This window comes from Macrotis lagotis, chromosome 8 (genome assembly GCF_037893015.1).
Source record: "Macrotis lagotis isolate mMagLag1 chromosome 8, bilby.v1.9.chrom.fasta, whole genome shotgun sequence".
Classification (NCBI taxonomy): Eukaryota; Metazoa; Chordata; class Mammalia; order Peramelemorphia; family Peramelidae; genus Macrotis; species Macrotis lagotis.
The window spans coordinates 139,447,273-139,475,123 of NC_133665.1; the positions used below are offsets into that span (position 1 = coordinate 139,447,273).

A 27,851-nucleotide genomic window follows, 5' to 3' on the forward strand; every position below is an offset into this window, starting at 1 on the left:
ACCTGACTTTGAATCAAGAAGCTCTGAGTTGGAGTTTCTGCTCGGATGCTGACCAACTGTGTGATTCTTAAATAGTAATAATAATAATAGTTAAAATATCGATAAAAATAATGGTAGTAATAGTAGCAACAATAAACAATTATTATTTACAACATTTATCTATCACCTATTAAATACCAGAGGACTGGTGTGTGACAATTATGTCATTTGATCCAGACAATGACCCTGGGAGGTAGATGCTATAATTGCCCATTTTACAAATAAGGAAAATGAGGCAGACAGAGGTTGAATGACATACCCAGGGCCACACAGCTAGGATGTGTTGGAGCTGGGATTTAAGCCTGGGTCTTCTAGATTCACTCTCCCCGCTGTGCCACTTAGCTGCCAACGGAAAGTAAGCTCCTTGAGGGTAGAGGCTAGCCCAGTTCTTGGGCTGTCCTATTGTGGCCACTCAATGAATACTCTGTGAAATGTGAATGGCAGCCAACTGCATTCCCTACTTTATTTTGCTGTAGGTTAAGCACCCTATGGAAGTCGGAGTTCTCGTCCTTACTGCTATTAGTGCTATAAGCACCTACATTGAAGCGAGAACAACATAGGTCCAGAGAGTTGGTGTGATGTCCTGGAGAGAATATAGTGCTGAGAATCAGTAAGACCTACCTTTGACATGTTAGCATTAGCCTGGTGACCATCGGCAAGACACACCCTCGCGGAGCCTCGGTCTCCTTTTCTGTAAAATGGAGATGATAATATCCACAACGCTCATTTTTTAGGTTGTTGTGAGTCTCCAATGAGATACTGAGTGAATAGACTCTTTAGCTATCAGTTACCACAGATCCTGGGCAGTTAGACATGAGAATCTGGGCTAGAGACTAGAGAACAAAGATCAGAGAGCAGGCAGCGAGGGCCTGAGCCAGCAGGGTTTGGGGTCTAGGTGATGGACTCTCCGAGGCACCGTCAGCCTCACTGGAACTTGCTTCTGCAGCTGGCTGTCCTCTAGACCAGAAGCCTCCCTTGTGGGGTGAGAGCTGTGCTAAGCAGCTCTAGGGACCCAAGGGGAACCCGAGGCTAGGACATCCAGAGCTCTGTTTGACTAGGGAGGGGATCTCCTCCCCTTGGGACAGTGTGGACAGCCTATCTCTGTTAGCATCCCTCCTGGAAGGATTTTCCTTTTCTCCAGGGGGAGATGCTGTCTGGGGAAAAGTTAAAGCCCCTTGGTCTTGTTGGGCATGGAAGGAGGGAGCAGAGCATCCTGAACTTCCTCTTTCTGTGCTAAATAAAAGGTCAGGATAGAGGGAACCAGCTAGGGGGCCAAATGGGAGAGCTGCTAGCAACATGCTGTGGGGTTTCAGATGGGAGAGCAGAGAGGAAAGAAAGGAAGTGAAGGAGACAGAAAGAGAGAGAGAGAGACAGAGAGGGAGACTAGAAAGAACAGAAAGCAAAAATGTAAGGGAGCAGAGGAGGAAGACACTCACAGGAAGGGGAATGCAGGAGGAGAATCAGGGTTGGGGAAAAGAGCAAAGGAAGGAGTTGGAAGTCAGGGGAAGACTGGGTGGGGAGAGATGCATAGGGCAAGGGTGGGAGGCAGGGCCCTGTTGCTGAGCCCCCCACGCCCTCAGAAGGCCCCATGGTTCTGTAGAAGAAGAGAGCACTGTTGGGTGACCCCCAGGCCACTTGGCAGCAGGACAACTAGTTGTGCCCAGAGCAGGAGCGTGGAGACAAAGCCATCATCCAAGCAGCTCTGCCCACAGGCTCAGGCTGCACATAAGCATCCTCCGTTGGCAACTCTTTCTTCAAGGCCTTGGAAACTCTTGTCAGTCAAGGCAGGCTGGGTATGGAGCTGGACATGTGGGGGGGAGGGGATGTGTGTGTGTGTGTGTGTGTGGTATGTAGTGTGTGCATATATGTATGTGAGTGCTGTGTATGTTTGGGTATGAGTGTGTGGTGTATGCATGCATGAATGTGGGATGTGTGTATGTGAGTGTGGGTGTGGTATGTGGTGTGTGCATACATGTATGTGAGTGTGCTGTGTATGTTTGGGTGTCAGTGTGTGGTGTATGCATGTGTGAATGTGGTGTGTGTGAGTGTGGGTGTGGTATGTGGTGTGTGCATGTGTGAGTGTGGAATGTGTGTGAGTATATGTGAGTGTAGAGTGTGTGTGAGTATGTGTGTGAGTGTGGTGTGTATATGTGTGTGTGGTATGTGGACGTATGTGTGAGTGTGTGGTATATGCGTGTGTGAGTGTGGAGTGTGTGAGTATGTGTGTGTGCATGTGGTGTGTGTGTGTATGTGTGTGTGTGTGGTGTGAGGGGGGAGTGTCACATACTCCCCCCACTCTAGACCTGCCCCCAACCTTTCCTTCTTGTCTATCACTGTCTGAAATCTTCCTGAAATCTGAAGCCAGTGATTCACCCTTGGGCGCAGGGCTGAGCAGAAGGAATGCTGGAAGCACCCCCAACCCCCCTCCCTGGGCTCCCCTATTGCTTCCAGCCTCCAGGCTCTGCTTGGTTGAGGAGGAATTCCCAACAGTTTCAAAACTGGTGCTTTTGGAGCTGTGGGGAGGCTTGGCGCGCTGCCCCTCTGCCCCTGCCCTGTGTGGGAGCATCACCAGGGAGGACTGGATTTTCCAGTGATGTGCTTTGAGGTTCACCAGGGAGGTTTGGCCTCACCGTGTCATTTAGATCCTGCTGTAAAACTTGCAAACCCCTTTAATACATGACCCCAGTTGAGCCTCACAACAACCCTAAGGTCAGTGTGACAGTTATTACTGCCATTTCCCAGAACTGGAAACTGGGTCTCCGAGAGGTTCCATGGCCAAGCACTGGGGATTCAGTCTGAGATCTTCCTTGCTCCCCAGTTGCTCCTCCCCGGGATTTCCATGCCAGTTTTAGTGCTATATTCCTTTGAATTGAAAAGCATCTCCCCCCCCCATACAAACACACTGGGAGTTATTTGCTACTTGCAAAGATTTTTGGTGTTTGTGGAACCTTTCTTTTTGACCTTGACTTCTGGGGCTTATGCCTCGTGAGATCTCTAGGTCAAAAAACAATAGTTATCAGGTACTATCCTTTATCATGGTTATCCATCAGTACCCCCTCTTATTAAACTCCAAACCCCTTGAAGGCAGGGACAGTGACTTGTTCTTCTGGTTTCTCTAATAGAATCTGGCACAGGTCTAGGCCCACAAGGTTGCTCAGAAAATGGAGACATCATCCCGGCCAATTGTGGTGGCCTTACTCTGGTGCCCCTGCTTCAAGCCTCTCGCCTCTCTACACCATCTTCCACTCAGCTGGCTGTCAAAATGATTTTCCTAAAGTGCAGGCCTGACCATGTCATTCCCCACTCAATAATCTCCAGGGGCTTCCTTTTCCCACCTCCAGGCCCTATTACCTCCAAATAGAAACTCTTTGGTTGGCATTTAAAAGCCTTCACAGCCTGGCCCCTTCCTACCTTTCCCATCTTCTTCCATTCTGTGATCCACTTACATTAGCTTCCCCACCATTCTCCACATGGGAAGAACTCTCCCCTCCATCTCCTGACTCCTAGCTTTTGTACTGGGGTACCCCGGATGCCCTCCCTCCTCGGTTCTGTGTCTTCACAATTCTGGCTTCCTTTAGGACTCAGTTCAGTTCTTACCTTCTGTAGGAGGCTTTCACCCTCGCTTCCTTGGTAGTGCCTTCCATTTGCATTATTTATAACTTATAGGTACATAGATATTTCCATGTTCCCCCCCACACACATACCCTCAATAGGATGTGAACTCTTTGAAGCAGGTTCCATTTTTTCCCCTTTCTTTGTATCCCCCACCACTTAGCATGGTGCATGGTTCAAGGTAATTGGGGAACAGATGCTTGGGGACTGAATGAATGAATGCACAGCAACCCATAATATATAGTCTGCAGAGACTCTGGGTAACTAGAGGTAAGGGTAAGGATACTAAGTATTTTGGGGGGGGGCTGAGTGAAGGAAGAAGGGAATTATAAAAAAGGATACGGGAGCATTGGCCCCTCTATTTTGCAACATGACCCCCCTCTCCATGGAACTTTTCTTCTTGAAATGAATTGGGCGGGGTGGGGGGGTATCAGGAGCCAAGAACTTGAGTGTGTGCTAGCTGATGGAGGAATGACATCTGTTTCCTTCACCTCCCCTTCACTGCTCTGTCTCGGACCTTGACCTTTCCTCCTTCCTGGAATCCTCTCTTCGGTAGAGCTTTGGACAGATGACCCACTACATGACGGATGAACTTCGGTCGAGCTTGCCAATTCAATAGGAGCCAATCTGGGACTGTCCTCCTAGCAGCCCCGGCTCCAGGGCAGGGCTTGATCGAGGAGGATGGGCAGAGTCAATAGGACCCCAGAGATGGAGTTTCTGAACAGTCAGTTCTTGCTTCTGTGATGTGCTAAGAGCAGGCTCAGAGAGGGGATGCCCTGAGGCAACCTTGGCTTCTCCTCCCTCCTCTCCCTCAGACTCAATCTGCTTGGCTCTTCATGGGTCATGACTCTGAAGCACCAGCTTTCCTGTACTCAGTCTGCAACCTACCTGAGTCAGGTCCTCAAGCCTGGATTGCGATGGCCATCTCCTCATTCCGGTCCTTCACACCCACATCTCCCCCCCAGTCTCTGTCTTTTCCAAACCATCTCACACAGATTTAACTGCCTAAAACTCTGCCTTCCTATTATCATTCCCCTGTTCACAAACTCACTGGCTCCCAGTTCCTGCAGTAAGAAGTTTAGGCTCCCATATGTTGATCACCCTACTTTCCTAAGCCTGTCTCATCATTTTCTTCCACATCCCTCCTTTGTTAACTTGACATAGTTGATGGATGATGTTTGTCCTTCATTCTTGAAGAAGACCATGACATTAAGGAGGTGCTGTCATGACATGCAAATGAATTGGATTTGAGTGGGGTGGGGCGGGGGGCCTGTACTAAGTCACCAGTCTCATTTTCTCCTCCAGAGCCATCCAATGATCAAATATGGGTCTGGAGATGGCCCTGGATAAAGTGGGAGACCTTGGCCTTTTTAAAGCTGGGTCTTTCCCAGGCCACAGTTTGACTGAGGCAATGCTCATCCAGTGATTAAGGTTAGGTAAGAGAGAGATGAGGCAAAGAGGTCAAGAAAGACCACTCCAAAAGAAAAAAAATGAAACTGGGAGTGTGAGACCCTCAGGGTTTCTCATGATTAAGGCAGATCAGAAAGAAAAGAAGCAGAAAGTCTCTTTTGCATAATCCAAAAGAAGGAAAAAATCACTCTAAGGTATTGTTTGTTATATATTATTGCCACCTAGAACTGTAAGTTCCTTGAGGGCAGGAATTCTATCTACTCCCACGCACCCAAATGCACCCGGGCAAACACAATAGCTTAATGAGCAATAACCGATTACCAGGAGCTATGAGATCCCACCCTATTCCTACTCTAACTGGTGTTATTATTATCCCATCATTACAGATTAGCTCCATTTTACAGCTGGAGAAACTGAGATGGACAGTAGCTTCCCAGGGCCTCACCAGCTAGTAAATATCCAAGGTGAGATTCAAACTCAGCTCTTCCAGCCTCCAAGCCCAGCAGTCTATCCCTGAACCACCTGCGTCCAAAATAATAAAGGTGCAGATAGCTTACATGTGTACAGCACTTTCAGACAAGGAAATTGTTTTTCACATACTAGCTCCTTTGATACAGTAACCTTGTGAGGTAGGGGGGATGACTTCTGTTATTCCCATTTTACAGTTGAGGAAACTAAGGTTCTTACAGGCTAATTGACTTCCCTGAGATTATAAAGCCAGTAAAGCACATGCCAGAGCTGAAAGTAGGTCATCTCACTTCAAAACCTCTTTTTGCTACGTACCCTAACTGCTTGGCATGTTTTATAGGGGGGAGGGAGAGAGAGAGAGAGAGAGACAGAGAGAGAGAGAGAGAGAGAGAGAGAGAGAGACAGAGAGAGAGAGAGAGAGAGAGAGAGAGAGACAGAGAGGGAGAGAGAGACAGAGACAGAGAGAGAGAGAGACAGAGAGAGACAGAGACAGAGAGAGAGGGAGAGAGAGAGACAGAGAGGGAGAGAGAGAGAGAGAGAGAGAGAGAGAGAGAGAGAGAGAGAGAGAGAGAGAGAGAGAGCACCCTACAATCAGGAGGACCTGAATTCAATCAACCTTGGACACTTACTAGTTGGGTGACCCTGGGCAAGTCACTGAACCTCTGTGCTTCAGTTTCCCCATCTATAAAATTTAGCACCTACTTCCCAGAGTTGTGAGAATCCGTTGAGATCATATTTGGCATATATGCCAATAACTGTAAACTGGTGGTCATTCTTCCTGGACCACTACAGGGAAAGGAGCCCAGAGGGAAATGTTTACAATGGAGAGATGTGGCTGACCTGTTGAAGGAGCACTTTGGGGGCAGCAGCGGCTCTTCCAGAGGCGGCCGTGAAAGATAGCTTGATGGTCAGGGAAATTGCCTGTAAGAGCCAGGAAGTACCCACCTAGTAACTGCCCTCGCTGAGAATGTCGGAGTTGGAAGGGACCACAAACCCCAAATGTCAGCACATAGAACCTCAGGGGAAAGAGCTCTCCAGTCAGAGAATGGTAGAACAGGGAATGAGAGAAGTGGGGGAAACCTTAGAACATGAATGTCAGGACTGGAGGAAACCTTAGAATATAAAATGTCAGGACTTGGATCAGCCTTGGAACATAGATTGTCAGGGTCAGAATAAGTCTTAGAACATAGAATGTCAAGGCCGGAGGAAGCCATAGAACATAGAATGTCAGGGCCGGAATAAGCCTTAGAACATAGAATTTTGGAGCTGTGGAGGGCTTTGCACAGCCTCTGTCTCTCCCCTTCCCCTCTCTCATCCAAACTGGGGATGTCCATTTCCCAGACCAACACCCACATCAGAAGGCCTGGGTGACCCCTACCTGGGCCCTGCCATCCCGGGCAGGTCCCTTTGCCCAGGAGATGCCAGGCCTCACCCCTGTAGCCCCTGACAAAGGAGAGGAATTTCCAAGCTTGTGGGTGTTGTTTTTTTTTTCCTCAGCTCCCTTTTTTTAGCTAAAGTTCATAGCCTTCTGTTCTCCCTAGACAGTTCTGGAATTATTTTTTAATATTCCAAACATGAATCTCTGCAAGCATACATGCATGTTAATAAAAGGCTAATGGTTTACTCTCCCCTTTCTAAAAAAAGAAATATAAAACACACACACACACACACACACACACACACACACACACACACATACACACCCACCCACCCCAGGGGCCCTTTACATCAGAGGATTACTAGCTTGAAATGTCCCTAGAGGGGCCTGCCAGATCCAGTGTCATCTCTCCAACTTTGCAGACCCCACAAATCTGGGGGCTCGGATTGGTTATCTGATGGAGAGTCCAGCCTCCTCCAGCTGTCCTGGGCAGCCTGGCTTCATGGAGCTTGATGAAACAGCTGATCCGGTCTGGGCTGCCTCCGAGTCTGCGGCTGTGCTAGCCAGGACCGCAGGCCAAGGAGCAGAGGCTGGTTGGGTTTCACTTCCAGGTGGGCTGGGCCCGTTGGGGGCCCCGGCCCACCTTGCCCGCCAGTGGCTTGAGAGGGGGCTATTTTGAATGACTTGGAGCAGGAAACCCCAAGTCCTGACCTTTGGCAGCTTTCCCACCAGGGCCTCACCTCTCCCCTTCCTTTCTCTGGATCCAGGGGACTTCCTTCCTCCTCATATCCTGCCCTGGCCTCTACAGGGCCTGTTGGAGGATCTGAAGCCCTGGCTCCCCAGGCCCTGGACTTCAGATGAACTAAAAAGCCTTTCCTTTGGGTATTTTTTCTTTCCTCATCTCTTGTCCCCCACCCCCCACCCAAGGCACATACACTTGGCTGGTGTGATGGTAACACCCACCCATTAGTTGCTCTTGATTCCTCCTTCTCAGAGGGAGAACAATGGTGGAGCCAAAGGGGAGGGCACGTCCTCTGGATTATTGCACCGTCCTCTGTTCTCCTTAGCTGGGGCTGCCTTCTCTACTTCACCCTTCCAGTGAAGATTTCTGAACAATTGTGTCTGTTAATTCCAAAGGAGGGGGCCCCTCCAGGGCCTCATTTGAATTCTTCTGACCCCCAAATGGACCTCAGCTGTCAACTCAAGACAGCCTTCTGGATTTTTACGCCTTCTTTACTTCCCATGGCGCCATAGAGAACAAAGTTGAATCCTAAGAAAATTTCCTAACCTTGGACTGAAGGGAAGTTGGCTTTAGGAAGGTGAATAATGGGGACAGATCCTGGTGACTCAATACAGGCTCTAGAGAAGGGGCGATGGCTTTCCCCTGTAAGTCAGGACCTTCCCAGTTCTTGCTGGCTTGTTTGGGGGGAGGTATACGCACCGGAGCCATGGAATGGACAATATACTGGAAGGGTCCTTCAGAAGAGGCTGATGGGGTATCTAGGTCCAATGCATTAGATCTCCCAGCCCTGGAATTGGGAGATCCTAAGTTCAAATCTAGCCTCAGACACTCACTAGCTGTGTGACCCAGGGTAACTTAACCCTGATTGTCTCCCAAACACCAACAAAAAGAAGGCATCGAGTCCAACCCCTTGACTTTATAGATGAGGAAACTGAGATCCAAAGAGGGGATCTGTGATCTTGTTGACGCAGGCAAGCTCTCTGTGTTCTTGCCCACCTCTGAGATGCTTATCATAGAGGAACCAAAGGAAAAACCTCCATTGCATTGGCTATGTCCTCCTTGGAGGATATATGGGAAAACATGGGCAAGGATTGCATAGGATGAGAGGGCCTGGAGGAAAGACTTATTCCTAATATTCATACCAGTCCAAAAAGAGACATCAGGGCTGAGCTAAATTAGTGAACCAATATGAAGGACCCAGGATTGACTGGTGTCCTCCACCACCATGCTCTGGAATACAAATTAGTCAGCCAAAAACCCCATGGTTGGAGGCTGGAGAGCATCCTAAACCAGACCACCGTGTTATAGCCCTCCTGTATTTGTCATCTTTCATATACTCTACAGCCAGAAGTTTACTCAGATTATATTTAAAGACAATATTATTTTTGAACATGTTTTGTTATTTTATTTCACTTTTTCCGATTACAAGCAAAGCTAGTTTTCAACATACATCTTTTTGTAAGCTTTTTTTTTACCACCTTCCCTTCCCTCTTCTCTCCCCATAGCAGTGAGTAATCTGATATTGTTGTATGTGCAAATCAAAAATACAATATTAATAAAGCTTAGCTTGTATTCCCTCAACCACCCCTAGAGGCTATTTCCTGGCTGTGGACCGAGCTCCTATCCCTGTCAAGTCAGAGGGGCACATGGTAGATGTGAGAGGACTGCATCAGAGAGCTTGGACTCTGCAAAGTCAGCCCCACTGCTAAAAGTCACTCCCAGTACCCAGCTCCTGTGTGGGGTTGTTGAGCATCATCTTAAGTGCAGGACAGCTCTGAGGGTCGTTTCAACAATCATCCTTGGACCTGGCCTTGGAATAAGGAAGGTGGTATTAGCCACTAAAATTAGATGAATGTTAGACTGATTTCAAAATATTTTCTTTCAAACTCAGACAAGAATGTAGCTAACTTTCAGTTGAAGAAACCTGTGAATCCTATGTGTTTAGACAGATCAGTGAACTGATGTAGGTAGATGATGCTGAGGAAAAAATAAGGTCAGTTTAATTAGTGACTCTGCTGTGTCTGTTTGTCTATGTATGTCTGTATGTCTGTATATCTATCTATCTATCTATCTATCTATCTATCTATCTATCTATCTATCTATCTATATCTCTCTATCTCTCTATCCATATATCTACCTACCAACCTGTGTAGCACCAGGGCTTCTAGCACATGGGGTTCCCAGAAAAGCTATTCTCAATTCAGGATATTCTGACAGTCACTCAAAAACCATTGCTTATGAGCCCCTTACAATGCATTGATTCCAATTATACATCTAGGGGACATGGATAGCTCAAAAACAGAAACATTTTATTAAATGAGAAAACTAGATGGCAAAGTAGAGTAATGTTGGACCTGGAATTAGAGAGACCCGATTTCCAATGTGGTTTCAGACTATCTGTGTGATCCTGAGTAAGTCATTTAACTGTCATCTACCTCAGTTTCCTCATCCGTTAAATATCAGAACCTATCTTTTTTGTTGAGGAAAAATGAGATGGCATTTTTAAAGTACTTAGCAAAACAGGATACTCCGTAAATGTTAGCTATTATTATTATTATTATTTATATTATTGAATATCAGTGAGAAAAGTGACAGTGAAACATCCCTCATTCCCCCTCCCCCTGACTTAGGGCAAGCTCTGCCACAAAAAATACACCATCAGTGGCAAGAGTAATCACACATGGTGGGTACTGCTTAACCCAAGAATGAAGGGGCACACACACAGAGACCACGCACACAGAGAATGGATCAAGTAGCAGGTTGCAGCCGGCGCTGATGCTGATGATCTGGTGGTAGTGTATCATTTCCTTTCTGAGCCTGCTTCCCTCGGGGCCCTGCTCTCTGCTGACCCTGCACCTGAGGATGGCATCCTGTCTCTGAAGCTCCCTGCCAGGGTGCCCATCCTTGCTGCTCTCCTGTTGGGACTCCTGCTTCTGCGGTACCTCACCTCTTTGCTGAGATACTAGTTCTCCCCCATCAGAGGAAGAGTGGACTCTGCCATCTTACTTAGTGCAGCTCTTGGAGCCTAAGCTGCCCCCCTTTTAGAATGACAGCTCCCTTATTATGTCAGAGTAGGAAAGAAAACATCGGCTTTTTTTTCCTCTCCCCAAGGACAGAGATCTGTCGTTGCTCAGCCTCTTTTCCTTTGGAGCTGTTTTCTTTTGAGCACCAGACTGTCCGCCTAATATTTAGAGTCTGCAGGCATTGGGTCTATCTTTGATATTATTTACTTCTGCCAGAAGGATCAATGTCTCAGTTCCAACCTTTTATCTGACTTAGGGTTAGAACATTCCCTTTCTTCCTCTCAGTTCCTGACTGCCAGCCTGTATCTTCCTCAGATCATTTCAAGTATTACCTTCCAACAAATGTCAAAGGGCTGCGGGGGGGTGTGGGGGGATGGCAGTGCAATTTTCCTAAGGACCACCTCCACCACCAATCCTTTTCAAATAAATCTGAACTAGTATAAAATCTAATCTGAGAGAGCAAGGTCATGATCCTCCTTCTGGTCCACTTTTCCTTTAAATAAGAACAGGGCAGGAGGCTAGGTGGCGCAGTGGATAGAGCATCGGCCCTGGAGTCAGGAGTACCTGGGTTCAAATCCAGTCTCAGACACTTAATAATTACCTACCTGTGTGGCCTTGGGCAAGCCACTTAACCCCATTGCCTTGCAAAAATCTAAAAAAAAAAAAAAAAAAAAAGAAAATAAGAGGGGAACAACGACAAACCTCTCAAATAGTGAGCTGTTCTACAAATCCATCCAGGCTCTCCAAAATAAAATGGCAGAGTAAGAGCATTTAATGGATTCGAATGGAAGGGAAGAGAGGGAGATATCCAGCTGTCAAGTGGACCAGGAAAATAATCACGAGATCGTATCATGTTACATGGTTTATAATGTTGCAGGGGGCAGGGGAGGAGGAGGGGCAGCCATGGCATAGTGGAAAGAGCTCTGGACTTGAGGATCAAGGGCCCTGGTTTCAGATTCTGGCTCTTCTACTGACTTCCTGAGTATACAATCACTTTCTTCTCTCATTTGATCCCAAGATCAAGACCTGTAAAATAACAAGATTATTATCTTCATTGTACAAGTAAGAAAAGGGACAGAGAGAGAGAGAGAGAGAGAGAGAGAGAGAGCCAGAGCCAGCGAGAGAGAGAGAGAGGAGAGGGAGAAAGAGAGAGAGAAGAGAGGGAGAAAGAGAGAGAGAGAATAGCATAAAAACACAAGGGAAGAGAAACAGAAAAACAGGAAAGATAGAGACTGAAAAATCAAGGGAAGAGAGAGACACATAAAAACCACAAAGGGAGAGTTAGAGACAGAGAGGGGGGCAATAGAAATAAAGGAAAGAGAGACAAAGAGACAGAAAAACACAAGGGAAGAGAGACAGATGGAAAGGAAAAGAGACAGAGAAAGAGAAAGGCAGAGACAGAGAGAAGCAGAGACAAACACACTCCCATAGCTGTAACAGAGATGAGTATCTCAGAAAGCTCAGGCCCCTGTTATGGTCACCAGGTTGGTGGGGGGAGTCCCAATCTGGAGTGTCTAGAGGAAGGGAAAATTGGTGTTATCTATTATCAGTTACTCTGAATATAAAATCTAAGGACCACTTCCCCCTGAAATCCTGATGGTTCAATTTGTGTGGGAGATAGTCAAGAGAAGCTAATTTTCCAAGAATGGGCTCAGAAGGCCTTGGATTGACTGGGCCGTTCAAGTTAAGGAGCTAAACAATGCCATAGTCATGTTGGCAGAAGTGTCCTTTAAAAGGCCTGGGGAAGGGGGGAGGGAGAAGGAGCCAGAAAGAAAGGGCTAGGTTGTGAAACCCCATTCAGTGGGAAAAGAGAGCCATTCTAGCCTTTGTCAGAAGCTGAGTCGGAGCACTTGCTAGGCAGTCAGGGCTTGATCTTTGATTTCTTCCAAATGGTATCAATCAGTGGGAAATTACTCAGTCCATTTTGAGCAGTCTCTCCCAATTGTGCCGATAACTCAGCCACTTGGGGCGGGGGAGTGTTTCCAGACAGGTCAGCCTCCCTCCTTTGTCTTCCTCTCTCTCCCCTGCCAGTTAAGCTGCTCTGGTTGGGTTGAGGGGTGACTTGGCTCCTTGGATGAGCTGGAGCAGGGGCACAAGTGGCCAGCTGACAAGGGCTGCCCCTTTTGGGGGCCTGAAAGGACTTTGGGGCTTGTGGATTTTCCAGCAGGACCCTGGTAAGAAGCTGATGGTTTCAGAAAAGTTATTTGCAGCTTTGGAGACAGCCTGGGGATCACTCCTGCAGGGGAGCTTTCAGCGAGCGCCTGCTGCCCCCCCCAAGTATTTGTTGAGAGAACCACTAAGGTATAGTGGAGTTGCTAACTAAACAAGTGGTTGCCATGGAGATGGCAATCTTGAACTGGGTTGCAGGAAAAAATAGAATTTCAAGAAGGAAATATTTGCTAGTCCTTCTGGTACCTTTTGGGAAACTTTGTGGCAGGGGATGGAGGAGGGGAGGGTTAGGAAAGGTGAAAGGAAGAAATACTTCTGAGTCCTCTGCGTATCAGAGATGGAGCAGACCTTGGAGACTCCCCCCAGGAGAATCCCCTCGTTGCACAGAGGATGGTTACTATTACTAACTGTGGTACCTATCATGTATCTTCTCCCTTTTCCCCACATGATGTTCTTCCCCAGTAGAGAATCAAGATATTCATTAGCAACTTGATTTGAACAAGTGAACAAAGTGCTAATTAGCTCAGTGGGTAGAGTTTGGTGCTTCTGAAGCCAGCTTTTTCGGTTTGGTGCGCTGTTCCTTTCCCCCTGATTGACTCCCTAATTGGAGCTACAGCCCAGGTCCTAACCCTGGCCTTTGACTCCTAGGTCTGATTACAGATTTGACTTTTAACCTGACCATGGATTGAACCTAATCCCAGTCACAGATTGATTCTGGTAGATTACTCCCTAATGCCAGTCCATGACCCCCTAATCAGAGACTGATGCTTTGTCCCTGTCACAGAATCATCTCTACCCTTAGGGGAAAACCAATTGTCCTCCACAAACTGAGAGAAGGGTAATATTTTTTTTAAAATGAAGTAACAGGTAGAATTGCTCCTGAACAGACAAAAGTAATTAGCCTCCCCTTTCACGACAAACCATCAGCAGCAAGTGAAAAAATGAGAAAATGAGGCTGACTCTGAATGAGAATCAGAGTTTGTCAGAGTTGGAGGGGAGCTTTGCAACAGTTGGTTCAACTTCCTCATTTTATGAATGAAGAAACTGAGACCTAGAGAGTATAAATTAGTGACAAGACAGAAATGGGGTCCAGGTCCCCTCACTCCTGTTGGAAGGACTGTGGAAAGCACAGCTTATTTTAGGTTCTATTAAAAGTTACTTATTGTGAGGGAACTAGGTAATACTGACCTGAGTTCAAATTGGGGTCTTAATAATGATCTCGGGCAAGTCACTTAACCCCATTGCCTTAAATAAATAACATTTTTTTTTAAAAGTCTCTTAATGAAAACTTGTGTGTTGTATAATGTGCTAGGAATTGGGATAGATATAAAGGTATATAGACCATGACCTTTGCCTACATGGAGCTTACTTACAGTCTAGTTAGGGGTTGATGAGATGGCTATAATGCAAAAAAAAAATGGAGGGACTTGCTTTTATTAAAAGCAAGACTTGTTTTTTATTAAAAAATAATATATGAGGAAATATGTTAGAGAAATGTAAACAGAGAGGAAAGGCTCTGTGACTCTAGGGATAGAGGGAGAGAAAGAGGACCAAGGCATAATTACTAGAAGAGCCAAAATTTGGATTTTCTTTTCTTTTTTTCTAATTTAATATTTATTTTGACATTCTTATTTTATTTCAGATTGTGAATTTCAAATTCTCTCCCTCTTTCTCACCCCTCACCATTGAGGAAGCAAGCAATATGATATCAGTTATATATGTGAAATCACACAAAACATATTTCCATATTAGCCATGTTGCAGAAAAGAAAAAGAAAAAGAAAAAATTTTCCTCAATTTGCATTCAGAGTTCTTCAGTTCTCTCTCTCTGAACTCACAAAGAGCTGGACATGACTGAAATGACTGAACAACAAAAGGTGCTTAAAAGATGCTTACTGATTAGGCAGGTAGTATTTTTCATCATGTGTCCTTTGGATCCATCTTAGGTCATTGTATTGATCAGAGTGGCTAAGTCTTTCCCTAATGATCATCATTATAATATTTCACTTGCTGTGGAAAATGACCTTCGGATTCTACTTATGTGGTGTTGCATTGGTTCATATAGGTCTTCCCAGGTTTTTCTGAAACCATCCACTTTAGTATATCCTAGAGCACAACTGTATTCCTTCACAATCATATACCAGAATCTATTTGATTCTTTCCTAATTTATGTCTCCTTACTTTCCAATTCTTTTCTACCACAAAAAGAGTTGCTGTAAATAATATAAATGTATTTATAAAAATTATATAGATATAATTTTATAGATATGTCATAAATATAAATATTTCCTTTGATCTTTTGGGGATATGGAACTTGTAGTGGTATTGGTGGGTTAAAGTAGATGCACAGTTTATAGTCCTTTGGGCATACTTATATCACTTTAGTACTAAAGTGCTATAGTACTTTAGAGTGGTTGGATCACTTCAAAACCCCACCAATAGTGCATTCATGTCTCTATTTTTTCTCATTCCCTTCAGAGTTTATTATTTTCCTTTTCTGTCACATTAGCCAATGTGCTAGGTGTGAGGTGGTACCTCTAATCAATAGTGATTTAGAGTATTTTTTTAATGATTGTAGAGTTTTGCTTTTTTTCTGAAAATTTCATATCCTTTGACTATTTATTAATTAGGGAATAGCTCTTAATTTGTAAAGTTGACTCCATTTCCTATTTATTTGTGAAATAAGACCTTTATCTAAGAAATCACTGTAAAAGAACTTGCCCCCCCCCCCAGTTCCCTGCTTTGCTTTCAATTTTGGCTGCATTGGTACTAATGATTCCTATTTTATAGACTGATTGGCATAGAGTGGCATTAAATGACTTGTCCTACAATTAGTGAGTACTCAAATAACTAACTTCTCTCTGTTTTTAGATCCAATTTTTTCCTCTTCCCCCCCCCTTGCATTTGCCTTTTTATTCTAAAGTCACTTTCTGATAATAGAATGTTAGATCCCTGAGGGCAGAATCTGTTTCCTTTTTTTCATTGGATCTCAAGTGTCTAACATTGTGTTTGACTCAATACTTAATATGTACTTTTTAAAATCAATTGAAAATCAGCTAGGTAGCACAGTAGATAGGGACACTGATCCTAGAGTCAGAAAGACTCATCTTCTTGAGTTCAAATCTGACCTCAAACGTACAAGCTGTGTGAGACCCTGGGCAAGGCATTTCACCCTGTTTGCCTCAGTTTCCTCACCTGTAAAATGAGCCAGAGAAGGAAACAACAGATCACTCCAGTATCTTTGCCAAGAAAAATCCCAAATGAACTCACAAAGAACTGGACATGACTGAAATGACCAAACAACAAAAGATGCTTAATAGATGCTTGCTGATTAGTTAATGATAAGAATCCCTTTCAATTTGAGTAGTTTTCCGAACCTCCAAATGTTTTCATCTCTTGCTCTTCACCATAATGCTGGAAGGGAGCAAATGTCTTCATCACTGCCTCACAGAGGGCAAAAACAGGTTCAGAGACCCAGTCTAGAACCCACATCTCCTGATTCCTACCTGTCTTTTAATTTGCAGGTGAACCAAGAACTGTGTCTTTTATTTAATCTTTATCTCCTCTCATTCCCCTCCCTAGCAATACTGAGCCTAGTTCAGTGCTGGGTGCCAAAGGAAGCCTTCAGTAAATAATGTGAACATATTGACTGGAGGCAGAATTGGAGACTGATCCCAGAACAAGTCAGTCAACTCACCTGCCCATTTTATGAAATGCTGCTACATGTGAACAAGTTAGGACAATCACTAAGCAGAAATCAAATTAAGGCATTTTTGCTTTTTTTTTTTTAAGGAAGGCTGAGTTTCAATCCTTTGTTTGTCACTGTGTGTCCTTGGTAAATTGTTTCCTCTTTCTTGGTCTCAGTTTCCTCTTCTGAAAAATGAAGTAATTGTCTTGGATGTCTTTCTAAGCTTCCTTGCTGCACTACCAGCTGAAGGCCCCTTGGCAGGAGATGAGCTGGTTCCCTCCCCACTCCATCTCTCCCCACTCCCGCCTCCCCTATTGGCATGTTCTTGATGACATGTCCTAGAGACAGCCAAATTGCAGTGGCCTTCAAGAGGAGGAAAGGGAAATAGGGCATGAGAAGCTTAATGGCCATTACAATGTTCAGATCACCGAGAGGCACTTGACTGGCTTTTCTGAATGTGGGAGGCACGGGCTCTGTCATGGTGGCTCAGCTTGGCTCAACTCAGTGGACGTGTCTCAGGAGACCCAGAGGTGCATTCCAGGGATAGCTGTAGGGGAGGACTGAGTGAGTGAGGGATGGGGAGGGAGGGGATACAAGTGTGTAAATGGCCTGTTGAATGTTGCCCCAAATATCCATTCTTTCTTTCTTTCTATGTCATCTTAGATCTCTCTTTTCCTTTGTAAAGCCTTCTGTAATCACCTCAGCCCATTTTACAGATGAAGACCAAGAAAAATTAAGGGGCATACTTAAAGTCTCACAAGTAGTAAAATCAAAGACCCAAGCCTGGAACCCGGGTCCCATGACTCCCATGTTCAACTTTCTAATTAAGGCCATAGTGCTTTAGAATGTAAGCATTAGAAGGTGCTTTAATGATCATTCCCTGGAGTGAAGGATCAGCATGATATAAAGGTTCTTGACAAATTGGCAAACCAGTTTACTTTTCTGGTCCTTGAATTACTCCTCTGTCAAATAAGGGGGACTGAAGGAGATCGTTTCAGAGAACTTGTTCCAGGTCTCACATCCCACAACCCTGTGAATTCCCTCTTTTAGTTCACAGTGGTGGAATAACCAAGTGCTACTGTGGTTAGATCATGGAAAAAACATTGGATTTTGAACCACAAGGCTTGACTTTTGTGACTTAGGGATCGTGGACATCTTCATCCAATGTCCTCGTTTTGCAGGTGGAGAATCTGAAGTTTAGAAAACTTATATGAATTGCCCAAAAATCACACACAGAGAGTAGACCCACAATTCAGTCCCAGGATCCCTGACTCCAAATTCAACAATCACTCAGCCTCTAATCTCTTTTCACCTCACCAGAGAACAGTTTCCTTCTTTGTCAAATTAGTGGGTTTGACTAGATCATGGCCAAGATCCCATCCAATTCTAAGTTCTGTGCCCTATGAAATGGACAACTTGCCCAAGGCCACACTGGAAGGGAGCCCACCATACTCTGTCTACCTTTCAAAGGATGTTGCTCAGACGCTCCCTTGTGGCAGGGTTGTCTTGACCCATCCATGTCCTACTCTGATGCCTCATTGAGGGACTGACTTCTTGAAGGTTGTGCCAGTGTCCTTTGGCAGGTGCTGCCATTCTAGAAAAACAACAGAAATAGCCCAAGCAATGGGTGGTGTCTGTTTGTCTGAGGACCAGCCTAGGCAGCTTTTTAACACCAGGGTGGCTACTTGATAATGGGATATTCTTTGTGATTTGCAGCATTTAAGCATTGGTACAGTGGGAAAAACCACTGCTCAAGTCAGAAGATCCAGGTTCAAATCCTATCTCCTCTTTTGGCAAGTTCCTTAAGTTCTCTGAGTCTCAGATTCTTTAGCTGACAAATGAGGGGGTTGGACTAAATGGCTTCTGAGGTCTCTTCCAGCTGAAGATCTATGATCATTTGATTCTATCTTTTCCTACACCTTCTTCTCCTCCCTAGTTCTCTCTTTTTTCCTTTGACACGTGGGTACATACACACACACACACACACACACACACACATACACACACACTCCAAACAAAACATACACATACCCTAGAGAATTGTGTATAGTGAAAAAAATGGAAGAGCTCTGGGAAAAGGACAAGGAGACGTGGGTCTGAGTTGCAGTCTTTCACTTTGTTACCTTGGGTAAGTCACTCATCCCTTCCTCTCTGGGCCTTATTTTCCTCTTTTGCTAAGTAAAGAAGCAAGACTAGACACATTCTGAAGTCTCATCCAATACTAACACTTTATGAGTCTATGATTTCCCTGCTGCCATTTTAGTTCCATATTCTCCCTGGCCCAAGGCCCATACATGTATTCAGTCCCTCAAACACTTGCCCTTTCACATAAGTGGAAATTTTCTTTATGTGGATTTGGGTCTGCCGTGTATTTATATAGGAATGCTGGTATATCGGAAACTTCACCGCTGAGAGGAGTGTTTCATCATAACACATCTATGCTCGTTCTCACAGCCCCCATCATCTAAAATTATAACACCAAAAATAAATAAATAAATAAAAATAAAATCCCAACACTAACTCCTCAGAGCCACAAAACCAGTCCCCAAATAGTCCTCCTCCTTCCATCCCTCCCAGGAACACTTCCCTGTCTCTTTTGGCTCCACCCTATCAACCCACTCTCCCAATCCCATCCATTCCTTCTTATTTTTCTTTCTCCGGTCTTCTAGCAAGCAATGAGAAGGTCATGAGTAGAGAGCTATAAGTGGGCAGAGAATGCCACAAAGCAAGGTGGGAACTGAGAGGAAAGAAGACTGAGGTTAGGAAGGTGAGACTGTAGTGTTAGAGTGAGGGGAAAGGAGAGATTGGGCTTTGGGGACACAAGAGAATGATGGTAGGTGAAGGAATCTAGTCAAGGAACAAGCATTTATCTTGTACTCACAAGTCCTGTGTTCTAGAATCATGGAATTTAAAAGAATGTTAAAAGATCTTTTTATTCCAATGCCCTCATTGGATAGAAAACAATACAAGTGAGCTTGAACAATTTGTTCAAAGGTACATACAAGGTGAATGAATTATATAAGTAGAACCCAATTCTCCTGGCTCCCAGCCCCACTCAGGGCAGAGGAACTAGAGTTATCCCTTTGGAGATTAAGGGTGCAGCACCCCCATGATCTGGAAAATCCTGTAAAAATTTTTGGCCCTCCCTTTGCACCAATGAAATCTGAATTTTTATTTTATGAGGTGTTTATAATACCTTATTGTAAAATTTAAGTATATTTATGGTATTGAAATATAAAATATGTTGATATCATACAATGCCATATATGTATCTGTATTTATGCATTTATTTTTTTCTGTATTGTCTTCTGGCTTTTTTTGTGTTGTCTGAATCTCCTACAAAATTCTCAAAAAAATTCCATTCAATTTCTTACGCTGACCTGTGATATATATCAAAGCTTCAGTGGCACAAGTTTAATGTGAAAGGGATGCTTAGGTCTCTTTTCTCAGGATAACCATGGCAGATACTGTTTATCCAGAGTTGATCAGAAATCAGGGGGGTCTCAAGTCATGATGCAGTTGCTAACTTACTGTGGCCTTGGACAAATCTCTTCCCCTCTCTGGGGCATAGTTTCTATAACTGTAAAATTGGATTATATCAGGGATCTCAGCTTTTTTTGGCTAATTTGGCAGTTTGCTAAAGCTTATGGAGCTCTTTCAGGATGTTTATAAATGCATAAAATAAAATAAATGGGATTGTAGGTAATTTGGGTGTTTTTAATAGACAAAGAATGTATGAGGGAAGATGCTATCTGAGCCAGAGAAAGAAGTGATAAATAGAAGTATGAATAGAATGATTTTGCATATGTCTGTGTTTATCTACATATACACATACATATTTGTATCTAATGGTAATCATCTTGGGGAAGGGAAGAAAAAAGGGAAAAAAGAAACTTATATAATAAGTATTATATATTTAAAAGGAATATCAAATCATACATAATAGAGGTACTATTTCATAGGCAATCCTCTTTTTTTCCCCCATTCTAATATTAGGGAAATACTAGTTTTATTTCTTAAGTTCAGAATAAAACAAATTTTAAAACATACAAAAATATTTAGGATTGAAAAAGAACCCAATGATATTGCAATAATTATCTGTGTAGTTTTGTAAGTTCATGTATTCCACTTGAAGAACCCAAGATGATCTCCAGTCCTTTCTAGCTCTAGCATTCCATAAACTATAAGTAAGCTGGCTTGAAAATAGAACAATTAGGCATTGACCCTGGGATGTGAGGGTGAGGAGGGGTTGGCCAGGCATGGGCATAGGCCCTTCCAAATGGAAAATAGAGTCTGTGTATAAAAAGGATCAGTGAAGGGAGGACCCCTTTCTTTGCGCCATGTCCTCACTATTTTTTTCCTTCCTTTCCTTCTCCATTCTATCTGAAACCCTGACTAGTGGAACAGATCCAGGAGATATGCGCAGTCAATTAGCAAAAGCTTGGAGGGAGAAGGGAGAAGGAGAAGGTGCTCAATGGGTAACTTCTGAAGGGCAGGGCATGATCAACCTCACTCTGTGTCCATCCATGGTCTTTCAAGGTCCCTCCTCTCCACCATACCTCAAGACCTCACCAAGCCAGCCTACTTTGATTAAGAAGGGAGGGGATGATTCACCATTTAGTCACATCTGAATACAGCGACTTTGTACAGATATTTTAGTATAAGACATGAAGACTCACCATGAATGTATGCAAGTCCAAAGACATATTTGCTAGGCTTTGTGTCCATGCCGCTCATATTCATCTGGAACTCAGCCTACGTAACTTCTAGGCTCATATGGGGCCAACTCCTCTGTGAATCCTTGTGTAAGTAACGGAGCTCTTCACTATCTCATCTGGCCTCCTTCCTGGAACCTTTTTTCTGGATTTCTCATAGGGTCAATAAGCTGTCAGAGGATTACAGATTTAGAACTGGAACATACTTTTTAGTAAAACATCCTTATTTTAGAATTGGGAAAACTGAGGCTCAAACAGTGACTTACTCAAGGTCTTACAGGTAAGAAGAATCAGAGGAGGAAGTCACACTCAGGTCTCAGATTCCCAGTCTAGCACTCTTTTTCCTACAATGTTAATATTCCTCTTTTCCTTCTAAGGGAATGTAATTTTCTCAGAAGTATTGCCTCTCTGGTTTTTCCTCTTTATCTTCCCAGTCCTAAGTATTATTTCTTGTTGAATTGAACTGGTTGCATATAACACTCACCATCAGTGTCCTTGATGATAATGGCGCATATTCCTATTAAAGGAAAAATGACATATGGTATGAGATGAGGCATCAAAATCAGGGATGGGCAATATTGAATCATGCACATATTTTTTGCCTAATTGTTCTTGTGACTATAGATATATGGTTGCAAGTCAGCTGTCCAGGGTTAGGTCTTAGTTTGTGGCATTGGTTAGGGTTCAATTTATGTCCAGAGTTAGAGTTCATTCTATATAAATAATGTTAGTGGGAGGCAATCTGTGTCTGGGAGGAGGGAACAGTCTTCATCTGTGATGTACTAATAAATGCTTGACTTGAGATTCTCCAAGAATAAAAGCAGCACACATATAATGCCTTTTTTAAAAAAAATTATTTTTTTCTCCAATTACACAATAAGGTAGTTTTCAACATTTATCTTTTTACAATCTTTTGAGTTCCACATTTTTCTCTTTTTTTCCTTTCCCCTCCCATGGCCGTGACCAATCTGATATAGGTTATTCATGTAGAACTGTGTTTAACATATTTCCAACAATATGCTTTTAAATTTAATCAGCATTATTAACATTTTCTCCATAAATTTTTAAAGTTTGGATAATCAATAAAATAATATACCAAGCCCTGATTTGTGTTTGCTGATTTTTTAAAGGTTTTTGCAAGGCAAATGGGGTTAAATGGCTTGCAGGCCACTCAGCTAGGTAATTATTAAGTGTCTGAGATTGGATTTGAACCCAGGTCCTCCTGACTCCAGGGCCGGTGCTTTATCCACTACAGTGTTTGCTGATTTTTATGGTATAGAAGATTTAATAATTGTGGACTGGTATGAACCAGCTCCAGGATATAACTGATCTTTGGTTAGTTGGTCCACCTTTTTCCATCCCATGCAGAGACAATTGTGATAGACTCTGTCAAATGCCTAGCTAAAATCATGATGCAATATACTTGTGACATTCTCTAATCTACCAAACTTGTAATCTTGTCAATCCTATGGAACTGTGTTTTAATGACTGCACATCTATAACATAGCAGATTCCTTGCCATCTTGGGAAGGGGGTAGGAGAAGGAAAGAGGGAGGAAGAAAGACTTGGAATTCAAAATCTTATATAAAATGAATGTTGAAGAGTGTCTTTACATGTAATTTGAAAAAAATACTGTTTATAAAAAAATTGTCAAAAAAGGAAATGAGTTCAAGTCAAGCATAACTTATTCCTAGGGAACCTATTCTAACTGTTAGGGATCACTTCTTTCTTTTCTGAGTGATTCTCTGTTTAATGTGATTGGGAACAGGCAACAGTCGATATTTTTGACCCACATTTTTCCAGGTCCTTGAACTACGAGTGATGAGTTGACATATGATGGGGAATTATGGAGGTTTTGAGCAGGAGACTGATATTCTGTTTTCTCTTTCCAGCTCCAGCCAGAGCAGCTAGATTGTGGTGCTGCCCACCTTCAGCATCCGCTCTCCATTCTGCAACCTCTCAAAGCTATGCCCGTGTTTCGCTACCCGGGCCTGACTTCTGTGGCTGTGGCCAGTGTCAACAACTACACAGTTGTGTTCCTAGGAACAGCAAATGGGAGGCTCCTCAAGGTAACGTGTGTGGTGGGGGCAGGGGCTCCTTTATTTGTGTCCCCAGAATAAACCATTGATTAGTTCTCATCTTGATCATCACTTAAGTTTTAACTCATGAATTTTCTGTCGCAAAAGACCCTTCTGAGGCAGGTCTTAACAAATTATCATTGGAACACAGAAATGGAATATACGATTCCTGAAGCTGTATAGCTAGTTAATAGGAAGATTAGTGTTAAAACTCAAGATTGTTCCATTGTCTGACCTGGAGCCACAGAACCATGCTGTAGAAGGTCAGAGCTGGATGAGATCTTAGCTCATTGAGTAGTGTAATGTCTGTCCTTCATTTTTAAAGAAGACCACAACATCAGAGAAGTGATGCCATGACAAGCACATGAATTGGATTTGAAGGGGGAGGTGCTGTGCTAAGTCACCAGCCTTACTTTCTCCTCCAGTCATCTGGGGCCAGTGGCCAGATGTGGATCAGGATGACTGGAGATGGCCCAGGATGGGAGGCAATCAGAGTTAAATGATCTGCCTAAGGTCACACAGGTAGTAAGTGTCAAGTGTCTGAGTCTGAATTTGAACTCCCATCCTCTAGAATCCAAGGCCAGTGCTCTAACCTCTGTGCCACCTAGCATAATGGGAGGAGGTCATTTTGGAGAATTTGCGTTCAAAGATTGTCTTTGATTCTGCCACTTTACTATCAGTGTGACCTTGGACAAATCACTAAACCTCTGTGGACCTCCATTTTCTCATTTGTAAAATGAGGAGATTGGATAAAGTGGTATCTTCTAGCTGGAATATGATCTCATTTTATGGATGAAGACCTGAAGTCTAGAGGAAGGAGGTGATTTCCTCAAGTCAGTGATGGAGCCAGGATCTTCTGCCTAGGTCCAAGGCTTTTTCCTTAATACCACACTGTCTCACACCTTCTAAAATGTTGAGACTTAATGGTGTAGTCTAGTCAGAGAGATTGCATTCCATGGATGCCAGTCTCTTTGGAATTCAATAATAATTCAGTTCAGGAAACATTTATTATGTATCTGCTATAAGTGAGGTGCAGGGATACGGAGGCGAAATAAAAGAAGTCTGCCCCCAAGGAGCTTACATGCTACTGGGGAATCTCATATGTCATTTGGAAATGCATCCTGATTGCTATCTTTGATCAAAGATTTACTGACAAAATTGGGGTCATTTGTCATGAGTTCCCTCTTTTCCTTGACATCATCTGCCTCTTGTTCTTCCTTTCTCCCAGTCTCTGACAAAGAGATGACCTTTCTGCTGGCCTGACCAACCTCTCTGCGGGTATCCTTGGTCCCATCTCCTCCCATCTTCTCCAGCACATTGTATCCTCAATCATTCTCTTTCTCTTGACTATTTCTTATTCTATATATTTCTTTATCTCTCATTCACCACACACACACACACACACACACACACACACACCCTCCTTCAACTTCTCCCTTTCTGTTGGTTTCTTCTTCTTATATCTTCAGACATATTTAAAAAATGTTCACTAGATCTTACCATCCCTTCAAGCCACTATCCTCTAGCTTTTCTCCTCCGTTGTTAACCAAACTCCTGGAAAAAAACTGTCTACACGTTTCCTCCTCTTATTTCTCAATCCCTTGCAGTTTCCCTTCCTGTCTCATCATTCACCTGAAACTGCTCTCTCCAGAATTACCACTGATGTCTTAATTACAAATCTGATCTAAGTCTTTCCCCAGCCTTCATTTTTAATTTACTTGTTTGCATTTGATGTTGTGGCCTCCTGTCTTCCTGGATGCCTTCTCTTCTTTGACTTTTCATAATAGAATTCTCTTCTGGGAATTCTCCCACCTACCTGTTTCTTCTCTATCATCACTGCTGCCTCCTCATCCATGCCAAGGTTCTGTTCTTGCCCTTGATTCTTCTCCTTTTCTGTTCTCTTAGTAACCTCATCAGTTCCTGTGGGTTTTTAACCATGACACACAGACACATCCACACCCACACACCCCCAACTTTATTCTCAACATGTCTAAAGTAGGATTGTCTCCTTTCCCATATCGCTCCTATTCTGATATTCACCATTTCTGCTGAGAGCATCACCACCCTTTCCATTTTCCAGGTTTGTCACCTTGGCCATTATCCTTGACCTCTCCAATCTCCCTCACCCCACATGTTCAAGCAGTTGCCAAATGTTGCCCTTTCTATCTTTACGGCATCCCCCCTTATCCAAACCTTTCCTTTTCCACATGCAGCCACCACCTTAGGATGTCATCCCTCACCTAGATTATTGCAACAGCCCTTTAATTGGTCTACCTCAAGTCTTTCATCACTCCGGTCTGTCCTCCACACGGCTGCCAAAGTAATTTTCTGGCCATGTGACTCCCCCACTCCAACACTAGTGGCTTCCCATTCCTTCTAGAAGAAAATATAAACCCCTCCATATATAGCATTTAAAGCCCTCCACAACCTGGCCCCAACTCATCTTTCCAGCCTCACTTGATTTTACTCCCATTCCCATACTGACTAGCTTTCTTCTCTCATCTTCATACAACTGTTCTCTTCCTTCATCCCTGTCGCCCTCTCCACGCTTTTGTCCAGCCTCTCCCACCATACTTGTCAGGTACTCCTTCCTCACCCCTGCCTCTTAGAATCCCCATCTACCTAGATGACAAAGTTCAATCACATCTTCTCCATAAAACCTTTCCTGGTCCCCCTCAAATTCTAGTGCTGTGTTTTTAATTGCTTTGTCTTTATTTCTGTTTATGCACATGATTCATATGCTGTATATATTTGTAGATGAAATTTTCTCCTTCATTAGAATTTGAGCAAAGCTTGTGGCAGTCTTTGTTCTCATATTTCCAGTCTCTCACACAGTGTCTGGTATGTAATTGGGGCTTAATAAAGGTTTGCTGATTGATTGATTGATTGATATCTCTGGTCGGATCCTGCTACAAACCATAGTTCATATGTAGTGATTTCCGACACTTGTCGGTGCTGAGCATTAATCAGAATTTAAAGTCTCTGAGCTATCCGCCCAGACCAGGGAGCATGACTAATAGGAGTTCATCAGTTAGAAATCTCATTGTATGGCATTTGATTAGTAGCAGGGCCAGCCAGTAAATTCTGGCCTTGATTGGATCAGTTTTTAAAGCCTCGCTTAAGTGAAAGGCCCACCAATATCACCCTCTTTTCCCTCCCTCCGCCTTCTTCTTCCTTAGAAAAAGAGTTGATCCACATGTGGACTGAAGTTATCCTGGTAACCAAGACTTGGCAGGGGCAGGAGTGAGAGTAGAAGGATCAACAGATCACATCTGATCCCTGTGGCTCTCCATCCAGAGTCTTCCAATGACAGCTAGGTGACCCAGTGGATAGATCTCTAGTTTGAAGTCAAGATTCAAATTCTGTCTCAGATATTTAGAGCTGAGTGACCCTGCTAGAATCATTTAATGTCCCAGCCCCAGTTTCCTCATCTGTAAAATCGGGGTGGGGTAATATCACTTCTCTCAAATGGTTGTGAGAACCAAATGAGTTTACATACATATCTATATACATACATCTATAGATAATATATACACACATATGCATGGATATTCATCCCTATATGCATAACACGCTTAGATAGATAGACATATGCTTATACAGTTCTCTACAAGCCTGAAAGGACAACATAAATGCTAGTTTTTACTATCATTATTATTATTCGCACACTTTATCTTCAGCTCCCTTTTTTTTCCTTTCCCAGTTTGTTTTACATCTTAGATACAAACATAAAATCTTAGGTCTAGGACTGGAAAGGACCTTCAAGGTCATCTCAACCAACCCTCTCATTTTTTTGACTTGAGGTAACCGGAAGGAACCAAGGTCATGCAGATGTTAGGTTACAGTGAGGTGAATCCAAGCCCAGGTCCTCTATCTACAAAACTGGTATTCTTCTTGCCAGTGTATCATTCCAAGGCTGCCAGTTCGACCTCAGGTCCCAGGTGGTCACATTCCTGGAGGCAATAGCCCATAATGTGGTCGCAGGAATTGAAATGCTGGGAAGAGAGAAGAGAGAATTCAATAATCCGCCCCCTCTTCCCAGCTCCCTCTTTGCTGTTTGCCTAGCAGTCTATGCCCTTGGAAGAGGTGGGAGAGCTCAAAAGAACCAACATCTTTCCCCACCTTTGCCAGGGCAAGGGCCTTGTTTATAGAAAGGGGCCAAGTGTATGTTGTGTGGAAGCCTCTGAAGCCTGGTGAGGGGCATAATGTGAGGGGTGTGGGCACGTGGCCCCTCCAACCCCTCTACACCTCTCTGCAGGATTAACAGCTCTTCAGCTATTATCCTATCAGGGAAAATCAGCCTCATCTGCAGAACCTCCATTAGAGACATGCTGCCCGGGATAATTGACTCAGATACTGCTAATCTAATTCATCCACAGATGTCTAACCAGAAGCCCTTGTACCTCGGGGGTTTCGTGTTAACCAAGGCTGTAGGAGGCAGGGTCCTTGTAGGTCATAACTCGGGGACCTGTCCAGGTGGAGGTGGCACCCGGACAGGAATGGTAGCTTGACTGTCTTCCAGCAAGAGCC

The 27,851-nt window shown here is 43.9% G+C and overlaps 1 protein-coding gene across 1 annotated transcript in view; it reads left to right on the forward strand.

Annotated features, from left to right (window-relative positions):
* Nucleotides 1-27,851, forward strand: part of PLXND1 (plexin D1) — a 200,049-nt gene that overhangs the window by 28,735 nt on the left and 143,463 nt on the right. Inside the window, exon 2 of the mRNA XM_074198509.1 lies at nt 23,136-23,312. Coding sequence (XP_074054610.1) covers nt 23,136-23,312 — 177 coding nt within the window. The remainder of the gene's footprint in view (nt 1-23,135; nt 23,313-27,851) is intronic.